Source organism: Drosophila simulans, chromosome 3L (assembly GCF_016746395.2).
Source record: "Drosophila simulans strain w501 chromosome 3L, Prin_Dsim_3.1, whole genome shotgun sequence".
Taxonomy (NCBI): domain Eukaryota; kingdom Metazoa; phylum Arthropoda; class Insecta; order Diptera; family Drosophilidae; genus Drosophila; species Drosophila simulans.
In genome coordinates, this window is record NC_052522.2 from 9,374,272 (window position 1) to 9,397,398 (window position 23,127).

The following is a 23,127-nucleotide window of genomic DNA, read 5'->3' on the forward strand; positions in this document are numbered from 1 at the left end:
GAGCATGATATTCATAAATTCTTTATCTGGTTAAATAAGAAATAAGTATTATATCTAGACATAGAGTTACATTTTGCAGCTTAAGATTTGATTATGATTTTCTCGCAGTGCAATTTTTTGCTCATTTCATTTGCACCTAGCGAGCTTCTTCTTCTTTCCGGTGTTTTTAGCACGGTGGAAATTCAGATGTTGATTTAACTTGCACTTAACTTGTTGCCGCGAGTGTTGGCTAAAAGAAAGCATTTCACTTCACGCCACTTAGGCAGCCTGACTTTGCACTTTAGTTTCGAGTAGCTGATAAAGGGGGGCACACTTCCATTTCCAACTGCAACCCCAAATCCCACGACATGATTTATTCGACCAGACAAACTCATTTGTTTGCAGTTTGCATTCGAGCTGCGCATTTTCCCGCTGGCTTAACGGCCAGCAAATTATCATAGTTGAGATATAATAGAGATGGGCGTGCTATTGGCCAAACGATTTGCATTTGCATTTTGGCCAACTGCAATTTGGAGATGAGTGGAGAGAAGACTTGCATTTCGCTTTCGACCAACCTTTGATTCGGTTTGAGCCAAGTTGGCCTGCGGTGCTGGCCACTTACAGCTCGTCAAATAATTGTTTTAAATTAAGCACAAGCCAAATGCCCAAAGTTATGCATAACAAAAAACCAAAAAGACAGCTCAAAGTTTTGCCCGCCATCTCATTAAGTTGGCTCCTCCTGGCTGGATGATGCTAATGAAATGGCCTGAAGCGAGGGTGATGGGTGGTTTGGTTTGCCTGTTGGTTATTGGGCGGGAAACCCAAACGGAAGTTAAGTTGCGCAACAGAAGGGAGGAAGGAACAGGACTGAAGACAGGATGGCCGAGACAGCAGAAAACTAAAACCCGAGATGAAAGCAAAACAAAAGCCAGGAGGAAGTACAACAGCCAGGAGATGCTGATTATCTGCGGTGGTTTTCACTGGGAGTTGGGCGGTGCAGAAGGTGGCAATGGAATTAACATTATTAGCGAAAATTCTTGGGGCTGCTTTCCCACTTCATCCCTGCAGTTTCAGGTTTAAGTTCGTCCTGTTGAGCTTGTTTTTAAATGTTTTACGCAAGCTTTTCTTTAAGACTGTGCGTTGTACTCAGGCAGTAAAAAAGGATTTTGTACATATATTTTTTGTGCAATTTTCTACAATTACTGCTGTATGCAATTTAAGGAGCTTAAACTTTAGCTACTGTTCGTGCTAAATATTTTAATTTAAAACACACTTCATTTTATCATTGCTTCACTTAAATAACTCAAAATACCAGGCTATTAAACCAAGGCCAAGGCAGACTTTATTTAGCCTGCACTCAAAATGAAAAACATTCATCAAAGAAATTCCTCTACACACATGCTTTTTACCCATGCCGCATCGATAAACAAATGAAGACATCAAATTCTCAATCAACAATTTTAAAACGAATTTCCAGTGAAGAGTTCGCAAAGTGGCCAATTAAATGTTTCAATAAACAGCCTCAATTTACTACTTATAAATACCATACGACTTGATCTATTTTCGTTGAGGCTTCAACATATCATCTCGCTTTTAATTTTTCGTTCTATTTTGCTAATTAATTTTTAAATTTCTTACACATGTCGAATTAGTGGCGAAAGAGATTCGGGAAAAGAGCAAGAGCTTTTCCGCAGTTTTCTCCTTATTTCACATTTTTCCCCATGCTCTCATTTGCTCATGTGCCCTGAAAACTATGCAATGTTTTTTTTTGCATATCAACACAAGTGTAAAGCAAATGTTAAACATGAAAGTGTGTAAGTGAATATGTGCATGGGGTTACTGAAATGTACTTTTCACATTTCATAATTTATTACTACACATTAAAAATTCCACCCACAACGAGGTGCGAAAGCTTTTAATGGCATTGACTGCCCAAAAATAGGCTTTAAAAATACGCAAGTGTAAAGTACAGTGTAAGGTAAATAAATTGTTGGTATTATACATATGTATAATCTTTGAGATATTGGTGATAATACTTAATAAGATTTGATTTTGATTTTGATTTAAATTTGAAGTACAATTTTATATTTAATCTCTGTTATATATCGAAACATAATACCCCTTTAGTGGATTAGCATTAAAACAAGAAAAAGCAATTGGTAGCACCCTGCAGCATTGCGACAAAAAATGTGGCACCAGGGTCAGGGGTTGCGTGTACACATAAATGTTTTTTTATGTTTCATTTCCTTTTCTTTTTTTGGGTAAATAAACCGAGAAAAATTATGTTTTCAACGCTTCTGCCCGTCGTACCCGGCAAAGCTGTGCAAACAAATGTTTCGCATTGTTGAAAGGCAAATCCAAAAGAGCAAAAGGGGCAGTGGAAGCCGAACATGAAAGCTGGTCCGGCCTGAAGCGCCATTAGCCATGGCCGAAACGCTGGCGGAAGGCTGAAAGGCAAGCCAAAAACCAAATCCTTTTCCAGAGTTTTTCACATTTTTTATGCAGCGCCAAGGGGCTTTCTTTTATTCATTTTTTTTGCATATTTTTTTTTTTTTTTTTTTGCCGGCCAACTAAGCTGTTCTAATCTGTTTGTCGTTGGCCATCGGCTAAACGTGCTACTCAACCCATTTGAAACCCATCTAATTTTTTGTGTTGCGCCCCCTTCAAATCTCTTAATTCAACATTCAATTTCTTGATGATCTTAGTCGGGATTTATGGGGTGACTGTAAGAGCAGCTTAATTGCTTTTTGTCCGAACAAATGGCAGGTAATATCTCAGGACACCTTGAGCATTTCGACTGTTTCGCACTGACGTCACACGGAGAGGGCCAACAGACGTGGCCAGCTTTTGACTTTTAACTTGTCTTTCGCCCGAACGATCAAGTGTAAATAAACAAATGTATGAAAATAGAACTGGAAGTGGGGAAAATCGATTTCATTGCTCGCAATTAATGGATGGTGAAAACGCCATAGAAAGTGGAAGAAAAAACGTGAGTTGTTTCGCAAAACTCATAATCAAAACAGAATCTACAATATTCACCCATAAACGTAATGCGGGTCATAAACCTTTGAAACCTTAAATTGTATACACAGAAAAAGAAAACCAAACAATTATTTGTTATAGCAATAAATGTGTAATAAACAGGAGTATCCTTAAATAAAGAAGTATGTATATGTGAATGTATTAAAGCAATTGTTCTCTAAAAGTAGATAACTAACAAAAATCTTTTAAAATCATATCCATTAAGCACTAACTATGAAATTTTTAACGGTGAAAACAGTTAAAACGAATCCATATCTTTTGTTGTTTACAAAGGTAAAGTTATGGCCTTAAATAAAGTATGAACTCGGCTGGGAGCAAAGCCGTCTAGTCCCACGCAAAGATGTATAAAAGTTTACTACTTTGCAGGACGAAAGGGTCCACTCTTGGCCGGGGTTTTAATCAAAGTAAATGAATTTAAACGAAGCGACGAACAAAGTCCAGCGGCTATTTGCATAGAGCCGTCGCACTGGAATGGTTTTTAAGTGAAAAAAAGGATGCGAATGGCGCTGGGCGGGGAAAACTGAAAGGAAAATGGCGATGTGGGGTGAAAGGCAATAGGAAAAGCTAGGCAAAAAAGAGTGAGCGAAACGCTTTTCCCCGAGTCTGAAGTTGGTTTTCTTTATTTTATTTGCGCGGGGATTTGTCTAGCTGGAGAGGATAAGCGCTCTGTGTATCCTTGATCCTTTGTGTTTGCATGAATTTAATGCAATCCAAATATTTGTGGGCGAGAGTGAGAGTTTCGTTTCTGCTTTTTTTCCCATACCATTTTCCTTGTTTTCAGCTCCATCTTCGGCTGCTTTCCGCTTTGAAAATGGCTTTTATGGGCTTACTGCCGGATGGCTTTTGTGGGGAGTTTAAAGCCTCGTTTCATAACCCTTTGAATGGCAATGGCATGCAAATATCTATTTATATGTCCTAGCATGCTTGGATATATGAACTTCAGCTAGCGAGTATTTTAAAAATATATTTCTTAACATCTGCATAATCATAAGTGTAGTTGGGAGAAGTAAACATTCGCCTTTACTGACTAATAAACTGCCTTCCAGACTTTTAGGGCACATGGCGTTCGTCAGGGCGTAGGTGGAAATCAATTAGCACTGGCATTACCTAACTCAGTTGATGTTGCTCTAATAATTTTCTCAATTAATGTGCGGAAATCTATTTTCTGCCGAATATCAAAATTTGACTAGTGCTATTTTTGGATTAGCCCGAAAAAGTATGGATTCGGCACACGCCATATCCCTTATATCCACAGAACAGAACATTAATCATCCAGCGAATTAGCATTCGCAGAAATTCATCGCAATGTGGCGCAAAAAATTTTCGATTTGTTTACCATAACTTGACATAGATCATGGAGAATAGACATATGCTGGCTGCCATAAATAGAAACCGTCTATTATCGTGAAATATTCCAAAAGATATCTGCATAAGGACATTCGGCGAGGCGAAAGGCATTTCCAACGAAAAATGAACCCTCTTCACTACATACTTATTTCTATGGTTCAAATATGTGTAGTGTGTGTGTGTGTGTGTTTGCATATATCTGATGGAATGGGGGGCGTTTGGGGGCGTGACTGCTATCTCATGCACATTTTGTCACTGTCAGTCGACGATGGCATCATCAGCGTCTCTTTCACTCTGCTGGCTGGACGTGGTTGTTGTCATGTCATTTCGCATTTAAATTGTTGTTGTCACTGTAATAAAATTCGCAGATCTAGGTCCATATCTACGCATTTGTTATCCTTGAGCTGCATTCGCCGTAAAACAAATACCCGAACGCAAACAACACAAAAATTGTGCATTAAAATTGCAATTTTTATTTTCAAACAATTGCTGTCACCGCTGTTTGCATTCAGTTTTTGGCCATAAATTTGCACAAATCCACCAAGTTTATAACCATATGGTTGAGTGACAGCGAAATGAAAAACAAATTGATGGATCGTGGCCGATGTAAAACTTGGCAAAGGGCAGATCGTCGCTTAAATTTAGAAAATTGAACCAACTAAAAATAGGAATGCAGCTTACTGTGTCGAGGCTGTTGGCAACAGAATCGCTTGCGGTTACTATATATAATTTATTTTATTGCTGCAATTTTGTGTTATATATTTTTTGGGGGAATTTTTAAGAGGTTTACAATTTAATTAATTAACTTGTTTAAAGCCTGTCACTTTGGCTGTTGGGCAAACAGGAAAATCCTTTGTGGCCATTGTTTGAGCAGTCAACAATAACAAATATCCTTTATTTCCATTGCAGTTCGTTGGCTGGGAAGAGGTGCCACGACCGAACACTCGAGCCGAGATTGTTCAGGCCATGCGACGCATAAGGGTGAGTATTACGCATACGCCGCGTGGCACGCAAATGAATTTTGGAAGCGTGGCGAGTGGAAAAGTTAACAGATTTCCGAGCGTAGGATATTCGCATCTCCGGCTGCCAATTAAAGAAACTTTTTATCCGGGCTGCAGGCGGTTTTCAAGGTTTCACATTTAACCATCTCCCAGTTCCCGAAAAAAACAGGCAACACTTTGCGTTTGCCAGCGCCACATACTTTGATTACAGTTACACATATATGTACATATGGCCAAAAGGCAGAAGGAAGCTGGCTCGAAGAGAAAAAACCATTCTAGTAGCATAAAAAGTAACGAGGCTTGTTTATTCTTGCCCTTTTCCATCGCTCCAAGAAGTCGTGCGTGCCCTGGCTTAAACTGAGTTAGCCGCGTTTTCCCTTCTTTTGGGGGTTTGTGTGAGTATGTGGGTTATTGTGTATTAGCCCTGTCTGTCAGCTGATGGGAATGGAGAAGTGGAGCTGGGAAGACGTGGTAAATTTGGCGCTTGTTATTGTCATGTCTGTGCCATTAGGCGAGCCGTCACAGGCAGTCAAATGTTAATTGAAAATTCTGGAATTACGTGGCCCCTTTTCGGCGAAAAACTTATACAGTTTTTTTCTACCCCACAGTACGAGTGCAAAGTGCAGAATCTGAAGAAGCGAAAGGTCACCATTCACATATCGGTAAATGGCGTGCGCGTTGTGCTTAAAAAGCGTCGTCGAAAAGTAAGTCAATGCCTAAACTACATATATATGTTTTGGTATAAACTAACTACTTGTTGTTTAGAAAAAGAACTGGACCAATGACCCCGAGGACATCGAGTTGCTCAATCATCCCATCTATAGAATATTCTACGTGTCCCACGACAGCAGCGATCTCAAGATATTCAGCTACATAGCGCGCGATGCCAGCACGGATACGTTCAAGTGTTCCGTCTTCAAAAGTCACAAAAAGGTTAGTTTCCAGATTCGAATGTTTGCCCTAGGCTTTTAATTTTACCCCGCTCAATGAATTGTTTATGTCCGCAAGTCGCATAATTCGCGGACAACATGTGACTTACTTGACATTACGATTACCATTCGCACTGCATCCCGCATCGCCATCCATGGAATCTCTAAAAATAGGAATCCTGCTCTTGTGCAAACTGTCTAGTGGCATGCAGCTACTACCAGTACTCTCCAAGATACTCGAAAGAGTATTTTTGACCAGAGTATTGCCGGTGATTGAGGAGGCTGGTCTGATCCCTGATCACCAGTTTGGCTTTAGGCGCCGCCACGGGACACCAGAGCAAGGCCACCGAGTAGCGCAATATATCCTGGACGCCTTTGAGAATAAGAAATACTGCCTAGCAGTAATGCTGGACATTAAGCAAGCCTTTGATCGTGTTTGGCACCCCGGTCTCCTCCTAAAGCTCAAAAACGGCCTGCCCCAGCCATATTTCAAGTTCTTAAAATCGTTCCTGGAGGGCAGAAGATTCGCCGTCAGGTGTGGAGAAGCGCGCTCAGACGTCAAAGAAGCCCGTGCAGGAGTTCCCCAAGGAAGCGTTCTCGGTCCGCTCCTCTACAACGCGTATACGGCTGACCTGCCGGTGATACCGAGCCAGTACATTATGGCAGCCACTTACGCCGATGATACTGCGTTCCTAACAACAGCAGATACCCCAGCAGAGGCCTCCCAGACTATGCAGGAGCAACTAGATCTACTGAACACGTGGCACACGAGATGGAATATATCGGTAAACAGCGACAAGTCAACCGCTACCACCTTCGCAACTAGACGCGGCACTTGCCCACCAGTCAGTTTCAACGGGTTCCCAATCCCAGAGGTAGCCAATCCAAATTATCTTGGCTTTACACTGGACAGGAGACTTACATGGAGACCACACCTGCTAAAGAAGCGGAAACAGGCGGAGAACCGAGTCCGTGAATTCTACTGGCTGATGGGCAGACAATCTAAGCTACCGACTTCCACTAAGCTCCTTATCTACAAAGCGATCATAAGGCCAATCTGGACGTATGGCATTCAACTGTGGGGCACTGCATCGAAAAGTAACATCAACATTATCCAGACATTCGAAAACAAAACGCTCCGCACAGTCACAAACGCTCACCCTTTCCACGATAATGCCACTATACACGAGGTCCTCAGCTTCCCCTGGGTGAAGGATGAGATTAAGAAAAGCAGCAGGCAGTACATGCAGAGGCTTCAAGACCACCCAAACAACCTGGCACAAGACCTGCTGGACACCAGTCAACGCACAAGGAGGCTGCACCGATCACACCCTTTGGACCTCTCTGGGATTAGACACGCAAATTAAATTAAATTATATACATACATTATTATATACATCATACATACAATATCGACAGTTATTGTATAGTTTCGCAACAATTTATGTAATCAATTAATTCTCTACCGTTAAGTTTAGTCATCAAATTTAATGATTGTCCGCGAAGGACAGTTTTTAAATTAATATATCCAAAAAAAAAAAAAAAAAAAAAAAAATGCAGCTTTTTGGCTAGTATCCAGCATTGGAAAACCGAAACGAAAACAACTAGCAAATAAACAAAAAAATATGCACGCTATAAAGAGCGAAGTGCAGTTTATTAGATGTGCTAAAATTGCGTCCTATTTGATCTAGTTTCCATTAATTGGTAGTGACTAAAAGTGGGTGGAAAAATACTGGGAACACAAATTTTTCGGAAGCAGGCTAATTAAAATTAATTTTTTTTAAAGATACAAAAATATAGCACATTATGATGTGTAAGTAAACACTGCGCTAATATATAGCATAATTCATTAAAACTTTTGAATGTTTATTAATCAAAATTTATGGTTGTAAATTTCAATTTTTACTTAATTAAAAATGTGCAAGTTATTCAAATTTTAATTTTTAATTTTATACCATTTTGTTAGCTTATAACCATTTGTGTAACTTTCGCCATCACTTCTCGCATTCGGTTTCTATTTATCGAACCAATCATTCCATGGTTATTTTTCATTGTCAATTTGGCCGAGTCTAGACCAATTTTTCATTGGCCATTACAGCGCACTGGGATCTAAACAAGCCCGGCGAAAAGTAAGTCGCAACTGTCCGTCAGTCTGCTGGCCAGCCGGCACATCCATTTCCGTGTTATATGGCTATGACTATGGCCAGTGGATCGGCAGAGATTCGGCCATTTGCGCGGCGACATCGCCCCCCATTAAGCTACGGCCGAGATTAGCCAAATAAATAAATCAGATTTTACTTTGTGGTCGCCTGGGGGAAATGCATTTGCTTTGATTTCGATCCGAATGCGGTCTCCTGATTAATTCCAAGTCAGAAATGTACCAAATTTATGATTAAAGAGCACGAGAGAACGCAAAAAAGATTCGTCTGGCCTTCAACTTCAGTCGGTAGACAATGTCAAGTTGGCATTTCTATTTTTTCCTTTCTAATTAACAAGCGGACTTCTGGGGAAAAAATTCCAATACATCAGAAGACGAAGTCGATGTATTTTTGGTTTCTCAAAACGTCTGACAAGTGACACACAAGAAATTAAGGCCAGAGGTAGAAGGGTAGTAAGCATATGTGTACAGCGGCATTATCATCCACACGACGAGTGCACGTGTCGAAAATCGCGCATACGCCGTGTGCGTCAGAGGAAAGCTTCGTTGCACCTGAGACAGGCATTACAAGTATACAAGTACCATCCAGGCATTTGTTGTACAAGTTACAGCCAAGTGCAACGCAATTTGGAAGCTGAATACAACACAAACTCGGGCAGACAAAGCGATAAAAGGTATATGATTAATGGCTAAGCTGGAATGGCCAAAACGGAAAATGGCCGAAACAAGTGAAAGATACCGCTTTGTTTACTTCCGCGAAACACAAAGCAGTGGCGTCACAGCGTTGCCTGCAATCACGCATACGCCGAGTTGGACCGGCCTTAGGGGGTTTCGCCGATCGGTTCGCAATATGGCTTCGTTGGAACGGCAAAGAAAAACCAAAACAAAAGCAGCATGTAGCCATGTAGATGTGGCCAACAGCTGAGCGGAAAAGCTTAGCGGGAAAAGCTTTTCCATTTAGCCGGCTACAATGCGATCTATATATCCACATCGATCGGCCATCTCCTCTCCCATTTCGGTCTTTGTCCAGTGCGTTCTAGACGGCGCCCCTTTGCAGACGTGCGGCGATTCACAAAACGTTTGATCACAGACAAAATATACCAAATTATGCAATAAGTGCGTGAGTGTTCGTGAAGTGAAACGTGCTAAAAATGATAATAATAATAAAACCAAAAGAAAATAAATTTAATTAAATTTATAAGAATATTTCTGCCACCTGCAAAACAACATCCCCTTCAATAAAAAAAAAAAATTCAACATCGCCTGATGCCAATGAAATTAATAAATTCTGGCAATGTCACAGATTAAGGAAAATATTTAAACGCACCCATAGATCATCATTCCCAGTGGGGCGAGAAATGAAATGTTTCAAAATGTGATAGGAAATAATCGTTCCCAGGAATCAAGTCACAAAAGTGTTTTGTCATGCGAATTTCTGTTTTTCTCTGCCATCTCGACTGCTGACGCCATTAAATGCTTGTGGCCAGGAAAAAGCACAAACATAATACTTTTAAACAATGCTAAGGATTGAATAATGAGCCACGAGAGCAGAAAATTGACTGGAAAATTAATTGCCAGCGGAAAGCCGCAACACAAGCCACTCGAAAAAGTTTGCAAAGTGCGGGCAGTGATACAATTTTAGTACCAGGCCAAAAGATTGTGAAAAAAAATCATTAGTTTATATATTCTTTCTTGAGTATATTCATTACGAGTATATTCATTCATTCTTGACCAAATTTAGCTCAGTGACGTACACTTCTCCAAAAAACGCACTGTTTATGCATATTAGTTGTTAATTAGCTACTCGCACTACAGGTAGTCCACGGAAATTAGGGGGCTGGTATAAATAAATAGAATTATGGCCAATAACTCGAACGCACACGTGATATTATGGCTGAAATATTTACGATTCCTTTCGCTGCACAGATTATTTACTTATATCTATATTTCGTATTAGTATAATAAACAAGCTAGAGCTAATTTGACAGCTGAAAATTCCCAAATAAACACGAAATATAAATGGAATTTTCATAAACATAACTTTGTTCTCAAGTTTTGTTTCGAATAGTTCATAGAAAATGGTGAAATATTTTTAATTTACCTGTTGTCTGTTGGATTTGGCAAAGCCATTGGCTCGGGGAAAACCACAACGTGCCTTATTATTTCATTTATTTCATTTTTCCTTCTTTCGATTTTCATATTCCCAAAAATGGCTGCCCCCATCGGCATTCGACTCGCTTTCCTTTGTTTTGTTTCGTTTCGTTTCGCTTCGTTTGGTTTTATTTTTTTGCATTTAAAGCCAAAATAGATCCATTATTTTAATAGCCTACTTTAAAGTATTTCTAAAATCGAACAACGAGGAGTGCAAAAGACGCAGGTTGTGCGGTGTGCAGGTGTTTCTCGCTTTGTTCGAGTGCCGAATTATAAATACTTAAGTTTATATTCTTTGGGTATTTTTGTATCGTTTGTACTCGTCGGTGTGTAAGTTGAATTTTCAAGTGCCGCAGCCCCTGCATGACTAATGAGTACTTCATTAGCAGAGGGGTAGTAGCAACATGCCCACCCATCTGGACCACGTGACAATGTGCAGAATTTACGAGCTGCAGTTTTCCCTGTGGTAAACTGTGGCCAACTGTGGTCAACTGCAGCTGCGGAAGTGGCTTCTGTGGTTGCCTCCGAATGCTGCGAGTCCAGCATCGTGACCACCGGCGACTTATGGCCACAGTAAACACTGGCCAGATGGCACGGGGATATCAGGGCAGTCCGGAGGCAATGGCAATGCCATTAAAAACGGTGCTAAAAAGCCAGGCCAGGCACAAAGATATTCTCTGTAAAAATTTTCCCTTATGACAGGCGAACGAGCCCGGGAAAAACAAACAGACTGGCAGTGGCAGTGCCAGTGATTTGATTGCTGTGCTGGGTAAAATGGAAATTAAAATTCAAATAAATACATAAAACGAGAGCTAACAAAAGTCATTCTTAACGCCATAAATTTTCAAGTAGTTTTCCACGAAAATGCCACGCAATTTTCTTCTGCGCTCGTTCATATTTATTTAAGTTCTCATTCTGGTTTCGCTGTAACGAATGTAAATTGCCACACACTTTATCCGTTTACTTTTTATAGTTTTCAATTTGATTTATGCGAAATTGCACAAGCCACGCGAGGGAGATATATATGTGTGAGTGTGTGGATTTAGTGATTCAGTCGAGATAGACAATCAGTTGGCACCTTCGTTAAGACGGATTTCCATGGCGCACGTGGCGTATGCGCAATGCTGGAACGGAACGTTCAACTGGCTGATAAAGCGGCCAAGTGAGACGATTCGACGCCTCTTGTAAACTCACCTTGAGAGCCCTGTTAAATGGCCGAGTTGGTTTTGTATCCCACAAATACCCAAATATTGAACGTGTTGTAAGCATGCTTCGCTTCACTTGTTTGCCAACTTGCGCAACAAGTGCTGTCACTCCTTGTCAAAATAATTCAAATTGATGTGTTGTTAATGTCGTTCGGGCGAGTGCTCAACCTGCCGCCACTGAAGTAGCCCTTCAAAGTGCTCGAGTGGTGGCCAAGTTCTGGCCGGGATTCTCCTGAAAGGCGAAACCACAAACTTATTCGGCTGCTCAGCCTTAATTAGTAATGGAAAATGTTTAGCAAATGTTGGCAAAATGTTTTGTGACTGATGGGCTGTTTCTTTTACATATATGTAGTGGATTAAATTTTATATGTTGTTATGTTATGTTATAAAGATATAGGTTAAAGTAAAGAGATTTACCGAATCAAAGGTATGATGGAGTGTTTTGTTTCTTAAAATAAATCATTAAAAGTGTTGCTTATATCAACCTTCAAAGTTCGATGCTTATGAAACTGCAACTGGGCACTGATTCACTTGACAGCAAACCGCTGCAAGTCATTCGCTTGTTGATTGACATAAATTTCGCCCGCTGACTAACCATAACAATACCCAAATCAGATTGACAGTTTTTGTATTTTTTTTGGAGGGGGTGGTGTTCTGAAACTGAAAAATCGCGGGCGTGCACGCGGCAGAAATATTCGGTAAAATAACCCAAAAAAAAATTATGTATATATTTTTGCCGATATGTAGGCAACATGAAAAGTTGCAAATAATTCAATACACAAATAAATGAACACGCAAAAGAAACGGCTTCAAAAACAACAGCCTGAAGGCGAAAGAGAAACATAAACAATGCATATAGCACCTGGCAGGTGTGAAAAATGGCGCATCGGCGGTGTGTGAATAACCTGGATCAAGGGAGGCAGCCGCAGAACCCTAAGCAATTATGAAATTAATAGCCAACTAATTGGACGATTGAAAACAGTGAAGAAAATACAGCATTAAACAGCATTGAACTTAGTGTGAACAGTGACAAATTGGCGAGCTAACGACCTTGCGGATTGCGGATACTTTTCGCGGATCACCGAACTCTGTCCAGCTGCCTGTTGTGGCCATGAAGCACGAGAAGACCCTCGCCATGGCTGCTCCGCACAAGCAGCGCCATCCGGACAGCTCCGCCCACGTTCCACGTAGTCCCATAACCAAGGCCTTTGATTTCCTGCCCTGGACGCGAAGTCGCAGCAAGGTCAACATGACCAAGGTTCAAAGTCAGCCGGCGGAGCAGCAGGCCTCTGTTTCCACGGTTCCCCCTGCTGAGAAATCGTCGGAGGTGCACTATCACAAGAACATCTTCCGCAGTGGCGGTGGTCTCATCCGTGATATCCTGGTGGGAGATAAGAATCTGCAGCTTAAGGATAAGCCACCGCAATCTCCCGTTCCTTCGCACAAAAAGAAACAGAAGCACCTGTCGCGCAACAAAAGCTTGGATATTCGAGAACTTATTGGCTGTGTGGAGCGGGAGATGGCTCCTGCGACGGGAGGAGGTCCTGTGAGTCAGCCACCACGTTTCATAGATGACACCTACATAGACCACAAGCCCAAGCACATACTCTTCAATGACGATGAGAACACGGTGTACATTATAAAGAAGGAGCAGCCCGTGGCCAAGTCCAGTCACAAGGCCAGCAATTCCACATCCACTGCTGCCCAATCGAATGGAGATGTTCTGAAAGCGCGACTGAAGTTTAAGAGATTGCCCGGCGATCACTATGAAGCATCGCCGGAGGCGCTCCGACGCGCACATCTCCTCCACCAGCGATCCGAGCAGCGTCATCAGCTGCAGCGGCGCAAGAGTCTCAGCGATCAGCAGAGCAGCTCCAGCCTGAGCAGCGGCGGCGGTGGAGGGGGCAATGCTAATGGCAGCATTATGTTGGAACGCCCCAAAACCGATAAGCCGCGCAAGAAGCTATCGTTCCGGGAACCCATTATTGCCGGCGACCAAATACTACCACTCATACTCAGCGAACAGCGGCAGGCGAGACAGAGGCGTCGCAGCTCCCCCTTGGAGCGAAGCGGAGGGGGCTTAGCGATAGCGGACTGTGATAATTTATGCAATAATCGCACAAAGGATGCAATTTCCTGCGGCTGTGCGACAAGCGATCCGGAGGTGGGTTCAATGCAACAACGGGGCGTATGCGTAATGTGCAGTAGCTGCTTAATTGCTGTCAGTGGGGAGTTGGCTGGGTGGGATTGTTATATCTTAGTGGCGCCGCCACTCTGCGTGGTATCCATAATGCAATTAAATTAATCCCCTTTCCTTACCATCTCTACGTCTTTTGCAGTCTCAGGCGATGCGCATCGTTCGCACCGTGGGACAAGCCTTTGAAGTGTGCCACAAATTTAATCTTCATAAGAATTCCCTGGAACCCAATGACGAACGCTCCGATATATCCTCATCGGAGCTGCTGGACGTGGAGCAGATCAGCGAGCAGCAGCTATCCGAGGATGGTGAACGCGGCGCCGGCGACAACGAGACGCCCAAGAAAGGTGAGTGTCGGCGGAAAATTCATTCGGTGTAAAATGGAAAAGAGAAGAAAAAAAAAAACAGCGGTTGGGTGAAAAATGGGGGGCGAAAATGGTTCGTTGACTGGCCAATAAATAAATGAAAAGCTCTGGCTGTCGTCGCAGTCGGCTGCCAGCTTCCTGGGTGAATCTCTGGAGTCTGGACGCTGGTCGCATTAGTTTCCTATTCATTTTTGCATTCCCATGCAAATGTCTGCTCTTTAATTTCGAATTCAGTTCGATGCGGCGAGCCAGGCATTTGCATTTAAATTGCATTTTATTCTCCGAGGAGATTGTCAGAAGGGGAGAGCAGCGATTTTTCCGGTTAAGTCTTTAAAATTAATCGGAATAGGAAGCACCTGAAAGTGCCATTACTTCGGCTAGATTATCAGATAGAATGTACTAAGTTTTAGTTTATTATTTTAGTATTTCAGGTAGGCCCACACAATCTTGTTTATTTGGCTTAACATTTTGCTGTGTTTTCTTCTCCTTATTTCCGTAAATATACAAATTGCAACTGCACACATGATATATGTATACTGTGTACATACATGAGTATCCACACTGAACAGACAACTGCTAAAGTAAAAAGTTCAGTACGAAATATGACTGCGCATATGAGATGGAAATATTTAAAAATAATAGCAAGTGAAAATAAGAATAAAAGTACCGAGAACAGAAGCAGCAGCTTTCGACATACACTTCGACGCTGTTAAGCAATTTCCACATATTGCTTCAATTTTCAATAATCTTCGTGCGGTTTTCCATCTTGCCGACCAACCTGCCTCCTTCCCCTCCCCCCTTCCATTTTCACCCCTCCCCCCCAGCGAACACTCTTACACTGGCAAGGCGTAGTTTGACGTCATCAACGCGTTGCTGCTGCCAAAAATAAGAGGGGAAAAAATAAAATAATATTGAAAACCTCACGAGAAAAGCAATTCTTTTTGCAATCTTTTGTCTAAAACCATCCAGCGACATCATCGGCATGAAATTCCGAGAATATAAATATAAATAACACCCAAGTGGGAAAACGAGCCAAAGGTAGCTACTTATCGGAGATGGATTATTTGCTGATACTCTCATCATAACCATGGCATCACCATTCAATTCGGGAAAACTGAAACCGAATTTGTTACCAGGCGACACTCGAGACCACGAAACATTCACGTGGTGGCCAAAAGTGTGTGCCTGTGTGTGTGTGTGTGGGCGTGCCCTGCAGTTGTGTGCCAAAAATAATTTATTTATTTCAATATCTCAGCCACCATCCCATCTGAGGTCTTGTAATTTTCTCTATATAGTAATTTTCCCGCCAGCGTTGGCTGACTTTTAAGTAGCTAAACCAGCGACGCGACACTGAAATAATGAACGCGGGTGTTTGTCTATGTCTGGGCGACATTCTGCTGAGATTAGAAAGATTTGATCAGCCAAGTTCAAAGTTCAATACCCTGGCACAGATGCTTGAGATTATGCTGGGTTAAGAAATTTGCCACAGCTAACTTGATTGAAAATATTTATAAACTAAAACTGCACTTTTCAGGGAACTTAAAGCGAGAAGAAGTATCTTATAGTTTATTGACATCTCATAAATATATATAAATATTTTAGAAAAGCTTTTTCCTTACCCTCAGAATTTATCGCCTAATGGTGAAGATTTATCTGTATAGACTCCTGCCAACTTTGTAAATTTTATTTATTTACCTATACAGTTCTGAAAAACTTTAAACAGACACAAATCGTTGTATATACCTCAAAACAAAATTATTAAAATTTGTATATTGTTTTTGGCCTGCCGCGACCACAGGTCGTATGTGTAATAAGTACGCCATTACATCAATCAACACACCATTTATTGTCTTTGGCCGCACGATTTGCAAAAATAGTATATCTGAAACACATCAGACTGTAGAATGGCTATAAGTAAGAGCTGAACATTTTGTATTACTAATTGTTGTTCCATGTCACGGAATCGTTTTGCAGCTGTTTTGGCAAGAGCTCTCTAATTGAGTATGATGTGTTCCACGAAATGGGTCATTTGGGTTGTAAAAATTCGACAATAGATAGTGTTTAAATTTAGACGAGACAACATGTGTTTTTCCGAGCAGAATCCTTGTTCGCTATGAGCAGGAATCGAGGCTGGCGAATTCCAACAATTATTTGCCAAAATGCTTGGCGGGTGAAAATCATGCGGAACAGCAAATTAATTTACATGCTGTGAAGGATTTTTACAGCACTTGTAGCAATTCATCGGCAATTAACACGTGCCCCAGGTGCGAAACGAATATTTTGCCGTATATATACCTATATATATACCTACCAACCTTTATATGAATTTATGGCGCCCGATACCCGAATTCTGAGAAGAAATTTCTTAAATATTTGCCAACAAATCAAACTCAAATGGCAGCCGAAAACAGAAGTGAACTTCGCACGCCCCATCGTCTCTATTCAAGATCATCACCATTATCCCTGATCATCATGGCATTCGTAACGAATGCACAAGCGACTAGATAATTGTATCATTATTTATTCGATACAGCCAGAGCATAATCAAAACAAATATCGAACTCTAGACGCTGTAATTAATGGGAAATTAAGCGCGAAAGTGGCCGCCAGAGCGGATCGTGGGGCACTAGACCACCAGGTGGGCCGTGTGGGTGTCCCGCGACCTTGACAAATTGGAGGTCGATCGAGCACGGTCTTACACGGCACACTTGCTCAACAAACGAACCAACCAGCCAGCCATCATCATCCAGCCAGCAGCAATTCAGTTCGCAAATCTAATTATTTCACTATTTTTAGAGCACTTGGCCATAACGCCCGATCTGAACCACACGCAGCCGCAGCGGCCGAACCACTTGGATATAATGCCATCGCATTCGAGTCTACGCAAATCGAACAGCCTGCTGGTGAGTAACTTATGTATGTCCATTATAATAATTGTGGTCAATGGACCGCTAATAATAAGCGAAATCACTGCCATATCCTGGCAGGGCAATTAAAATGCCGGCAATTGTGAATTTTAATGAGGCGAAATCTTCGAAATGAAATCAAATACAATGTGGCCCATTGCTGGCTGGCATTTCTGTTTAGGTCATAATGTATAAAATAATATTTCCCCTTTGTTTACCTAACCAACTCGGCCAGAAGTGGGGGGTAAACAAGCTGTAGCTACAATAAAATTCAGATTCAATAACTTTTCGGTGGCCCCGAGAACTGTCAAGGCTAAACTGGGAATAAAAAGTAAAGGAATCTCGCTTGTAAATAGCACAGTTTTACAATTATAAGTGTCAGTTTAATAGCATTTTTCAGTGAAATGATCACATGTTCTTATGGTTATAAAAGAAACATGCGACAAACATGTCATTTTTGATGGCTTAATAATTATACAGTGAAACTAGAATATTAATTGAAACGGTGTAGAAAAGTCATAACATTTCAAGGAACATACCAAGCTTGTTTATCATATTTTGCAAAACACATTTTCTTTGAACTCTCGTAATACATAGAAGACATTAACATTTAATAGAGTCCCTGACCTTGTTTTAAAATATTTTGTTTTTGACTAAAGCATTGTGCATAAAGCAGGATTCAGTATAAAAATGTAATATATTATATATATAAATATTATAAATATTTTTTTATACCTTCCGCTTCCATTAGTGCGATGTGGACGACAAGTCGCCAGGCTCACCTTCCTCGCCGCGCTCTGAGATCACCCAGCTGAAGGACCAGCTGGAGGCACAGGCTCTGCAGACGCGCCAGGCTCTGGGCCAACTGATGCTGGTGCGGGAGCAGCTCATCTCGGAGACCAATGCGCGCATCGAGGCACAGGTGGGTGTTTCCTCTTTAGAAAAGCTTTTGTCCTTATAAAGATATCAAACTAACCCCTGATGTATGTAATCCTTTAGGCGCGCACCCAACAATTGCTGCAGCAGAACCGCGAGCTCCTGGAGCACCTGGCCTCCTTGGGAGCCTACAACGAGCAGCAGACAGCCGGACTCACGTCGGCCAATATCGGAATGGCGCCACAGGTGAGGATTATGCCGATTACTATATATGCTATATAGGCTTTTGAGTTATGCGATCGTAAATTTGCGCTCATTTCGAGCCTTTTCAAGCTGTGCGGCCTTTTTGCATGAGTTTTGTTTCTGTTTTTCTTGGCTGCCGTTTGTTTTTGCACGAGTGTTTATCAATAGTTGCCCCGTTTTTGTTGTGCGTTCTCGTTGTCGTTGTTGTTGATTGATTGAGAGAGAACTCAAGAACTTAATGTCCCTTGACCTTTCACCCTTTCCCTCGTGTAGCAATCGCAGCTACAAATGCTGCTGCAGGCCACCAGCAACAACAATAATCTGGCCACGATCAACCAACAGATCAGCAATCTTGGCAGCATCAATCAGCAGTTGACCTCGCTGAGTCACCAGCTGAGTGGCCTGAATCAGCAGAGCCAGCACCTCCAGAACCTGCAGCAGCAGCAGCAACAACAAACGCAGGCGGCACCGTCTGCGGCCACGCCCCCTCCCGCTGCGGGGGGCAGTAGTCCGTATCCGTCGATGAGTGCGCTGCAGAGCATCAGCAATCAGCTGCAACAGCAGCAGCAACAACAGCAGCAGGACGCCTTGTCCAAGGATCTGTTCCAGGTGAATCAGGAGCTGCTGAATCGCCTGCAGGCTCTGAACTTGAACGCCAATCCTGGCCAGAGCCAGCCAACGCCTTCGGCCTCGGCGCACAACTCCTTCTTCTATGTGAATCCCTTATCCTGCACACCGGCCACGCCAAACAACAATGCTGGCGGAGCCGGAGGTTTCAATTTCCTGACCTCACCGGCGGCCACGGGAACACTGACGCCCTCACCGTTGGGCACCATGAATCGGAATTCCTTCGCCGGGAGTTCGTCCTTGAACGAGGATATACGCCTGAGCATCGAGCAGAATCTGAATAATCTGGAGGAGCAACTCAAGGCGGCGGTGTCCAATGGCAATCTGGCTGGACTGGCCTGTGGAGGATCGACCAGCACGCGGGATACGAGTCGTAGCTCCTCCACCCTGGACTCCCCATCCTCGCCACGTTTGAGGAGCAGCAATAACAACATTAGTCCTGGGAGCAGCAATGGCAACCAGAACCACAACAATAATAGCAATAGCAATAGTAGCAGCAGTCGGGAAACGCGATTCAATACGGTTTTGCTGAGGGTCACCGATGAGGCGGGTCACCAAAGGAAGCTATCGGCCACGCCCAGTTTCATCACGCGCAGCACCAGCGAGAAGGTGCCCAATCGCAGCCAGATGATGAGCCAGGTGCAGAGGACCACCTGGGCCAGGCACACCACCAAATAGGAGCAGGGCTTCGAAACTCCCAGTGGACCAGGTCATAGGCTAAAGGATACGAAGAGTGGGAGTGGGCGTGCATGAGGATCGAGTGAATGAGTGGGTGCAACAGTATTAATTTAGGAGAAAAGGAAGCCTACTTTAGTTTTGCATTTTAGGTGTCCTAGCAGAACGCATCGCTGGCGTTTAGTGTGCCAATTATTTGCCCAGCTCAACGTCCGTTTAAGTGTAATATATACATGTATATCTACTTAGCAATATCTTCTAGCTCAAACTGTGCCAAAGTCGAAAGTTTATAATACTCGAAAGTTTGGTTAGCTTCCGGGCCAGCAGCGATAAACCTTAAGTAAAAGTATTTGTGAAACATAATCTTAGCATATCAGCAACGAAGAAACTTACTCAAGTTCGCAATAATCGTTTGAAAGTATTTTCTCTCCCCTAAATGAACAACTATATCTATACACCTAGTGATTAAGCTAATGAGTCTAGTCTAAACTGATTAAGTTCAATACTGTTATTTTTGTAAATTGTTGTATTTTAATTCAATTCATGCGTGACCCGCATAATCTTTATTCGCAAAAATGCAATAATCATGGGGAATGCAATAATTAGTTGCCAGGCTGGAGAGTTATGTGTAAATTACAATTTTAAATATTCGTTTGAATATGGAATATAGGCGGCAAAAATGAACGGCAAACAACCAGAAATAATAATAAAAATCGCATAATTATGTAAAAACCCTTGGCGATTGTTTCGATTCGTTTATATGTATATGCATACTTCATATATTGTCGTTGATAATTGAAAGTTAACGCCAGACTGGGCAATTTCCCTAATGACTTTTCCGACACAAAAACATGCAGCACACTTTTAAGCGCATTAAGCATCCGTCCCGTGGGACGGTCAGTATATGAATTTCCCTCCCTGGATAAATGAAAAACGATGCCATGGCCCAAGGAACAGAAGCAAAAACAAGTGTCGCCATTTTTCACTCTACTCGGCAGTTGGCTTTCGTTGAATTTCTTCCCAGTTTTTTCCTCTGTCCCAGTTGCCTACGGATTTCGCTGGTGGGCAGCAATTTGCGCACATAACTCATTTGCATAAATTTACACACTGACTTTAACGTATTTGCCCCACCACGCTTAACGCTACCACACCCACCGATTTTCCATTTCCCATTTCCCGCAGCTATCGTCGACGGCGAAAGTGGCCCGATGGTTCCAACAACTACCCTGGCACACCGCATCCCTGTCCCGTCCGGAGAGCGGCTTCGTTTCCGGCGATTCGCGTTCGGAGAAGTATCAGGAGGATCATTTCTACGGCGGCATCGCCAAGGAGACGGATGATTTATGCGATGAGTTCCTGCTGGTGGAGGGCAGCAGCACCATTTGGACAAAGCTGAGCGCCAAAAAGCGTCGTAAATTGCTCGGCATGCGGCTGGGCAAAGTGACAACGTTCTGAGGAGGTCCTTGTTCACATCATCGTCCTCGGATTCGCGTAATGTGTGCGTTTATTAGCTGTTAAGTGAGTTTTTAGCATAGCCCTAAGTGTAGCTTTGATAAATTTCTGCGTAGGCATAGCTAGCTAGCTAGTATGAAAACCAATAGACTAAAGGACCAAATTAACCCAAACGAAGCGGAAAGAAACAAAACGGAACGGAACGTAACGACATGCTCATTGAGATGCCATGCAACAGGCATAGGACATAAGTCAATTAGCGAGCATAAAACGTAAGCTCAATGTGTATTTAAGTATTAACTGAATAGAAGTATTTGGGCCAGTAAGAAAACACGGTGAGAATCTTGTGGCCAATTCATTAGGCGAACAAGCAACGCACATTAATCAAACGTCACGTAGGCAACCATACATACACCACACACACACACACCTACTGCCAAAAGCCAAAAGAGCATTAACTTGACCAACTTTTCGTGTACGAGAAAAACTGGTTATTAAGCTAAGCAAACAAGGGCCAGTACCACAGCAGCTGATTCAACAGAAAAAGCGGTGAAAACGGGAAAAACAGAAAGCGCAGGAAGGAGCTTTTCCGGTGCAGCCAGTACCAAAAAGATCAAATGTTTGATATTCATAAATTTCAGCCAGCTTCACCGTTTTTATGCATAAATCGATTCTACTTTTACGCTTGGCAGTCCCTTCCTTTCCGTTTTTTCCCCCGTTTTTTATTTGGGTAACTCTATAAATTTAAGTCAGCTGCTGAGGGAAGTGCAAACCGAACTTGCGGCATACGCGGCGTATAAGCAATTTACTCAAAATTTATGGGGATTTGTTGGCTATAAAAAGCGGGGTTCGTAGGGTAGCTAGACACATATAACTTAGGTGGGTAGCTGCGAAGGTGTTGTACTGATTGCACTTCACCCTTGATGGGTTAAGTTAGGGATAGTATAGCCAGATAGGGATAGTTGAATATGCAGAGATATCTGCGAAACACTGACAATCATCGGGGTGAACGAAATTATGCAATTCAAATTTGAGTGGAGCCAAAGCCGGCCAAATGGTTTTCAATCATCATCAAACTCGGTGGAGTTTTTATTGCATTATTTGGTAGCTCTTCCGTTTATTGCGCGGCATTACAATGAAAAGTCGATTTTCCTAACGATTTTATGACATTTTCGCAATTTAGGTACGAAATTTATAGATGCCAGAACAAAAACACAAATTAATTTACGTAAAATGGTTTTAGTTAATTTATGCAAATCGATTTTTGAGACTGAAACTGAAATTTGTACTAAGCATAAAAACAGGACACAGAAACACACGCACACTTCACACATCACACATACTCGTACATCCATGCATTCCGCAAAAAATTGCGACAAATAGGAAAAGTTTTTATAAGCTACTTTAGCCTAGCCCTTAACCGAGTTGAATAAATATAAGTTGCTCTGGTTCAACGCAATAGAATAAAGTGAAAATAATAAAAATTAAATGCAACATGCTGGGCAACATGTCCTTATCCAGGTTCTGCCACTTCCACTTCCACTGCCGCCACTGCTGCTGCTGCACTTTACAGTTCAATTAATTTAACGCGCTTTGCATGTAATAGAAAGGCATTGCATATCAGCGGGGCCAGCAGACAAGGATGTGCCAGGACATGGCGCCGGAGGAGCCCAGTTCGCAGCAGGAGGGCTTGGCTCGTGTGGAACGGCTGTGCCGACTAACAAGCGCATTCTGGCCAAGTGGGCGGGGCGCGGAGGAGATATCATCTACGCAAGCTAGCATGGGCTCGACTTGGCAATACCCCCCACTGGGATAAACATATATTCCCAGCTTTCGTCGGTATTTATGGGTAGTTGTCCTTCGAAGAGAAAAGTCGTTGGTAATGTCAAGTCATTCATTGCTGGCAATTGATGAAGCTTAAGATCGTATCAAGCTTAAAAATAATAAATGTATAAATAAAGCGTCAATAAAACT

General features: G+C 42.4%; 1 protein-coding gene and 1 long non-coding RNA gene across 6 annotated transcripts in view; one reads left to right on the top strand and one right to left on the bottom strand.

Moving 5' to 3' along the window:
• The window catches only part of LOC6737452 (capon-like protein), a 45,422-nt gene extending 22,775 nt beyond the window's left edge, over positions 1-22,647 (top strand). For 2 of the 5 annotated variants that reach the window (XM_039294295.1, XM_039294294.1), the window contains exons 3-10: positions 5,278-5,349; positions 5,978-6,073; positions 6,135-6,302; positions 14,152-14,356; positions 17,171-17,277; positions 18,032-18,202; positions 18,280-18,402; positions 18,673-20,435. In XM_039294295.1, coding sequence (XP_039150229.1) covers positions 5,278-5,349; positions 5,978-6,073; positions 6,135-6,302; positions 14,152-14,356; positions 17,171-17,277; positions 18,032-18,202; positions 18,280-18,402; positions 18,673-19,704 — 1,974 coding nt within the window. In that variant the 3' untranslated portion in view covers positions 19,705-20,435. Of the gene's footprint in view, positions 1-5,277; positions 5,350-5,977; positions 6,074-6,134; positions 6,303-9,441; positions 9,573-12,559; positions 13,977-14,151; positions 14,357-17,170; positions 17,278-18,031; positions 18,203-18,279; positions 18,403-18,672; positions 20,436-20,883 lie in introns of those variants that run through there. The other 3 variants (XM_016171210.3, XM_039294293.2, XM_016171213.3) reach the window with 3 other exon arrangements.
• On the bottom strand, positions 6,590-7,781 carry LOC123327236. Its single transcript, XR_006541809.1, has 2 exons — positions 7,459-7,781; positions 6,590-7,384 (listed from the first exon to the last, which is right to left on the bottom strand). It is a non-coding gene; the product is annotated as an uncharacterized LOC123327236 (long non-coding RNA).
• Positions 22,648-23,127: the final 480 nt, after the last annotated feature.